Raw genomic sequence first — 6,659 nt, 5'->3', positions numbered from 1 at the left:
GTGGGTGATGGTAAAGACTGTGGATTTTACCTTGAGTGAAATGGAAGCCGATAAAGAGTTTAAAGCAGAAGAGTGACATGATCGGACTTCCATTTTAACTCTTGCTGTTGTGCGGAGAGTGCAAGGTTGGAATCAAGCAGACCGGTTAGGAAGCCTTTGGAATAATCCAAGTCATCACAGAATTTGTTCATTCACTCAACAGATACTTACTGCGCATCTACTATGTGCCAGAGACCATTGTAGGTCGGCTCTGGGGATATGGCTAAGAACAATACAGAGCCCCTGCTCCTGGAGACCCTCAGGGCTGTCCAAGAGACCCAGGAGTCTGTTAGATGGTTCCTGCTCTGTCTACTGGACAGGTCTACTGGAACCTTCAGTTGTCAAGTGAGCAGGGGCTTCCTCTCAAGACACAGGTGGGCCACTGAGACCTAGGAAGGGGACGAGGCTACAATGCAGCAGTTGGTGGCATGGCTATCATAGGGACCCTGACCCATAGGTTCCCAGCCTCCACCGTGTCCCCCATGCTTCAGCCACCCCAAATGACTCCAGGTTCCTCAAACTCAGTGAGCACATGCCTGCCTACCATGCCGCATTCAGCTCTGAACGGCCCGTGTCAAGATAAGCCAGGGCTCCAGGCTTCATGATCCTTTTCTCCCCGACAGAGAGGTCCTGCCTGGCCCCTCCCCAGAATGTGACGTTGCTCTCCCAGAACTTCAGCGTTTACCTGACATGGCTTCCAGGGCCTGGCCACCTCCAGAACGTGACCTACGTTGTGGCCTATCAAAGGTAAAGGGAAGCCTCCAGGCTGGACGGTGGGAGAGGGGCTTCTCTGGAAAAGCTGCATTCAGAGTGGGCAGCATTCATGGTTCTCTAGGCCCCGCAAGAGATGGCATGTGGCAGGTATTTGAAGAGGGCATTTGATATAGGTCTGGACATGGGAATGATGTTGAATGGAGAGCACAGGTGATAGGCCTGCCAGAGGTAGGGGTAGATCTTTGAGAAAAGTCAGAGCAGGGCTAGGTGGAACTCTGAGGGCCCAGCGATGGAATTTTACGAGGGCCTGGATTCAGTGCTTGGGTTGTGTGAGCAGATAAGAGAGGGCCAATGGGTCTTCTGCAGAGCCTGTGTTAGGCATCACTGGATGATCTCCCTTTTCCCCCACGGAGCCTGCATAAAGCCCTGCGGTCCTTCTCAACTTGGCAGCCACTACTCATGCAGAAGAATCTGAAAATGGAAACAGGTTCGCCATCTTTGCACATAGATGGGAATCACTGGAATTTCTTCAGCAGGAGGGTTAAGGTGATAAAAGCAGATATTCAGAAGGATTGATCTAGAACTAGTGAGGAGGAGGAAGCAGGAAGAGGAGGGAACTGTCGGGTACTCAGGACTCACCATGTGCCAGGCTGAGTGCTAAGGGCATGAATATTTGCATGAATATTTCACTTCTTCCTTGGCTTTTTCCAACGTGCAGTTCATGCCATTACCCAATTGCAAAACCACTTCCACATTGTTAGATATTTGTTCCATTAGCACCCCACTTACGGTACCAAAATCTGAGTCCTTTTAACTTAGTTTGCTCAGGCTGCCATAACAAAATATCACAGACTGGGGAAGGGGAGACCTTAAACAACAGAAATTTATTTCTCACAGTTCCAGAAGCTGGAAGTCCAAGATCAGGGTGTCAGCAACTTTGCCTTCACCCGAGGCCTCTCTTTTTGGCTTGCAGATGGCCACCTTCTCTCTGTGTCCTCATCTGGCCTTTCCTCTACATGCGAGCATGTCCCTTCCTCTTATAAGAATACCAGCCCTTATTGCTTTAGGGCCCCTTAATCTTAAAAAGATTGAGATTCATTTAATCTTAATTATATCTTTAAAGGCCCTGTCTCCAAATACAGTAGTTCTCCCTGATCCACGGTTTTGCTTTCTGTGGTTTCACTTACCTGAGGTCGACTGTGGTCCAAAAATATTAAATGGAAAGTTCCAGAAATAATTCCTAAGTTTTAAATTGCACACCATTCTGAGTAGCATGACGAAATCTCGACCCCCATCTCCCTCCATTCCACCCAGAAGATGAATCATCCCTTGGTCCAGCATATCCGTGTGGCGTAAACCGCCCACCTATTAGTCACTTAATAGCCATCATGGTTATCAGATTGGTTATCAGAGAGAGAGAGACAGACAGACCATGGTCACATAACTTTTATTACAGTATATTATAATTGTTCTATTTTTTTTATTATCGTTACTCTCTTACTGTGCCTAATTTATAAATTAAACTTTATCAGAAGTATGTGTAGGAAAAAAACATAGTCTATATAGGTGTTCAGTACTATCCGCAGTTTCAGGCATCCACTGGGAGTCTTGTAAATGGAATGTATCCCCTTCAGATAAGATAGGACTACCATATAGTCACATCGTGGGTTAGGGCTTCAACATACGAATTTGGGGGAACGCAATTTAGTCCATAATACCTGATGAACTGGATTTTATTAAATTTAAAACTTTTGTTCTTAAAAAAGCCTGAAGAAAATGGAAAAGCCAGCAACTGAGAAAAAATATGCACAATATATACACTGATAAAAGACTTGTATCTAAAATAGATAAAGACTCCTACATCTCAGTAAGAAGACAAATCACCCAAAAATATTTGAATAGTCACTTCGCAAAAGGTAATATATGAATGACCGATAAGCACATAAGATGTTCTGCATCATTAGTCATTAGAGAAATGTAAATTAAAACTACAGTAAGATACTACTACATACTCACTAGAATGGTTAAATTAAAAGACCGACGATAATAAGTTCTGACAAGCACACAGAGTAACAAGAACTCTCACACATTGTTGGTGGAAATGTACAATGGTACAGTCACTTTGGAAAACCAGCTTGACAGTTTCTTGTAATTACACATTCAAGTTACCAAATCTCCCAGATTCTACTCCTAGATCTTTATCTAAGAGAAATGAAAACATGTCCATACAGACATATACAGGAATGTTCATAGCAGCTTAATTCATAATAGCCCTGTTATGGACTGAATCGTGTCCCTCCCCATGCCCCAATATATAAATATTTGTATATTGAAGCCCTAACCCCTATGTGACTGTATTTGGAGTTAGGGCCTTTAAAGAGGTAATTAATGTTAAATGAGATCACAGGGTGGGACCCTAATCCAATAGGACTGTAGTATCTTTTTAAGAAGGGGGAGGGATACCAGGTTTGATCACACACAGCAAAAAGGCAGTGAGGACACAGAGAGAAGGAAGGTGGCCATCTGCAAGCCAAGAAGAGAGGCTTCAGGAGAAAGCAAATTGGCAAACACCTTGATCTTGGACTTCCAGCTTCCAGAACTGTGAGAAATAAATTTCTGTTGTTTAGGCGACCTAGTCCGATATTTTTATTATGGTAGCCTGAGTGAACGAACTCATCAGGTTTCTTTTCTTCAGTGGTAAAGGCCTTTGGTGTCCTAAGAAATAGTTGCCTGACTCATGGTCATGAATATACTCTTCTATGCTTTCTTCTACAAGGTTTATAATTTTAGCATTTCTTTTTTTGTTCTTTTTTATTTTGAATACTTTCCTTCTTTTCACTTTCTGTTTCTATGGCATTATCTGTTATATTAATTTGCTCTGGTGTTCTAATTTATTCTTTACTTCTGAAATAAGTTTTTTTTTTAATCTGATTCCTTCCTGTATTTTTATCTCCTTTCTGAGCATCTAATTCTATTTTATGTTATTAAAATAACATAAAACTGTTGTGTTGTATCACTTTTTAATGTCTTTTAGAACATTCTGAAAAAGTAGGTTACAGTTTTGATCTGTTCTTGTATGGGTTTTTTTGCATGCATTTTCTTCAATTGATTGCTTATTAGCTTATTAATTTCTATGCTTTCTTATTTTAAAGTAGTTATAAGTATTTAAAGCTACATGTTACTCTCTAAGTATTATTTAGCTGTATCATAAATTTTTATTTATATTATTTTTTTAATCATTCAGTTTTTAAATATTTACTAATTCTATTATAATTCTTTCTTTAATCCATGAGTTATTTTAAAACATTTAAAATGTTTTCAACCTTTCTTTAGTTCTCTTTTCATTAGTGATTTTTAACAGGTTTTTTGCAATCAGAGGAAACAGTTAATGAGATACCTACTCTCTGAAACATCTTGAGAGTTGCTTTATTTTTGTTAATACTTGTTAATATTTTAAATATGTTATTAATGTTCATGTGTGGCTTAACCAGTTTGTTCAGTTTGTTCTATACATGTTCATTAGGCCAACTTTGATAAGTATGTTGTTCATTTTTTAAACATATTTACTGATTTTTTTCTTTGTTCGATTGTCAGTTACTGAGTGAGTTGTGTTAAAATTTTTTCCTTATAATTGTGGCTTTTCTGTTTCTTCCTATAGTTTGTGTATTTTTGCTCCAAACTATATCCCAAATTCAACCCCTCCTCACCAAATCTACCACCATTCTCTCTTGGATCACTGCTGCAGCCTCCTAGCTGGTTGATCAGTGATCTTTTAAAAATATAAATTACATCAGTACCCTATTCAGAACCTTCCAGCGGCTTCCTGTCACACGAGGAGTAAAATCCAAACTCCTTACCAAGACGACGAGGCCCCACCCGCTCTGCCCTCTCATTCTTCATCTCATTTGTCCACACCTCTCCCTCCCTCGACCACTGGGCTTCAGCCACACTGGCCTCCTTGCTTCTGTCTGGACAGGTCAAGCTCCTTCCCATCACAGGGCTTTGCTTTTGCTGTTCCTTCCCCCAAGCTTTCACCTAGCTCCCTTCTTGTCATTGTGTCCTCAGCTTCAAATCTATCTTCCTGGCCTTTCCTGATCTGCCTTTGGAAAGCCGTCACTCACGTATCACTGACTATTACTACTGCACTGACAAGCTCTTGGATTTATCTTGTTGATGTGATGATTGTCCCTCGTGCCCTCCCACCAGAGTGTAAGCTCCCGAGGACCTCGTCTGTCATGTGATGCCAGTTCCCCAAGAATAATGCCCAGAGCTCAGGATCCTTCTGTGGACCTCAGTGTTCTCAGGAGGTTGAAGTCATGGACCTGTATGTTCCCCTCTGACACCCACACAGCACCCAGCATGGTGCCTGGCACGCAGTAGGTGGTCCATAAATACCTGAATGAATAAACATGGGGAAAATGGTTACTAGTACTATCAACTACCACAATGGTCCTGTGAGAGAGGCATGACGGATGAGGAAACTGAGCCTCAAGGATAGTGACCTGCATAGAGTCCCAGAGCCAGTGAGGGGCAGAGCCAGGATTCCCACCCACATTGGTCTTTCCAGAGCCTGAGCTTCTAACCGGACTGTTCTCATTCTGTTTCCGCCAAAGTCTTGCTGCTTGGAAAGATAGACGGATGGAGGACAGATGGGTGGATGGACAGATAGATGGATCAGGCAGAATGGAGGGAAGAATGATCACATGTTCTCAAAGTTCCATGGCCCAAGCTGTTCTGTCTTTTCCCTCAGCTCCGCACCTCCCAGACGGTGGCAAAAAGTGAAAAAGTGTGCAGGAACCAAAGAGCTGTCATGTTCTCTGATGTGCCTGGAGAAACAGGACCTCTACAACAAGTTCAAGGGACGAGTGCGGGCGGTTTCTCCCAGCGCCAGGTCCCCCTGGGTGGAGTCGGAGTACCTGGAGTACCTTTTTCAAGGTAGGTCTATGGGTAAGGGACTGAGCGGGAGGCTCTCTGTCCAAGAACTTGGCTCAGCGGCACTGCCGCCTTAGCCATCCATGTCCCCCTTCCCCAAAGCAGAGGCAGCTCTGCGAGGCAGCCCACCATGGGCCCTGGCCCGTGTCCAGGATGCCTGACTTAGTGGCAGGGAGTTATGGACATGTTACTGGCACCAGCCATTCAGCTCGTACCTCCTACTCTAATGTTCATCATCTTCTATCGAGCACGACTTTGGTCACACACTATGCAAGTCACTTTCTATACTTATTCTTTTTTTATGTTCAGCCTCTCTCTTTAAGAAACAATTTTTGAAAATTCTGATTATAAAAGTAATTTCTGAACACTATAGACATTTTGGGGGAGAGAAGATCAAAATAGGGAAATATTTCCCATGCTTCATGAATTCAGAAATCACCAGCGTTAACATTGAGTGAAGAGAGCACTTTTTTCCCCAAAAATATTTTATTTCTAATCCTTGCAACAAACCCGAGAGGTTCATCTTCATTAACCCATTTTTAAAAAATAAATAAAGCGAGACTCGCAGAAGTTACGTAACTTGCCTGGATACACAGCTAGGAAGTGGTGGAGATAGGACGTGAACCTGGATCTTTCTGATCTTGGACAAGGCATTAGCCCAGATCAAGAATGAGGCAGGGTGGGAAGAAAGAGAGGATCAATAGTCAGACAATAACCTTGTGGAGCTGAGATCTGTAATGTGTTGCCCAGGCTTCTCACAATATTTAAGAGCAAAGTATGGTTTGAAGGGAGGGAAGGAAGGGGTTGAATGAAAGATGGCAGAGAACGAAGAAGAGATGACTTGCATGGGAGCAAGCTGCCTGGGTGGAGAGATAAAAGGAGGAAAAGGATGGACAGGTAAGAAGAAAGGAAGCACGGAGAGGATGGTAGAGGGCACGATGGATAAGTAGGAGGTACGGAGACTAGATGGAAGG

At 42.9% G+C, this 6,659-nt stretch overlaps 1 protein-coding gene across 2 annotated transcripts in view; it reads left to right on the top strand.

Annotated features, from left to right (window-relative positions):
* Positions 1-6,659, top strand: part of IFNLR1 (interferon lambda receptor 1) — a 19,431-nt gene that overhangs the window by 5,368 nt on the left and 7,404 nt on the right. For both annotated transcript variants that reach the window (XM_023529107.1, XM_023529106.1), the window contains exons 2-3: positions 663-786; positions 5,504-5,688. In XM_023529107.1, coding sequence (XP_023384875.1) covers positions 663-786; positions 5,504-5,688 — 309 coding nt within the window. The remainder of the gene's footprint in view (positions 1-662; positions 787-5,503; positions 5,689-6,659) is intronic.

Source organism: Pteropus vampyrus, unplaced genomic scaffold (genome assembly GCF_000151845.1).
Source record: "Pteropus vampyrus isolate Shadow unplaced genomic scaffold, Pvam_2.0 Scaffold36, whole genome shotgun sequence".
In the NCBI taxonomy this organism is placed as follows: domain Eukaryota; kingdom Metazoa; phylum Chordata; class Mammalia; order Chiroptera; family Pteropodidae; genus Pteropus; species Pteropus vampyrus.
This window is presented reverse-complemented; position numbering and strand designations above follow the sequence as displayed.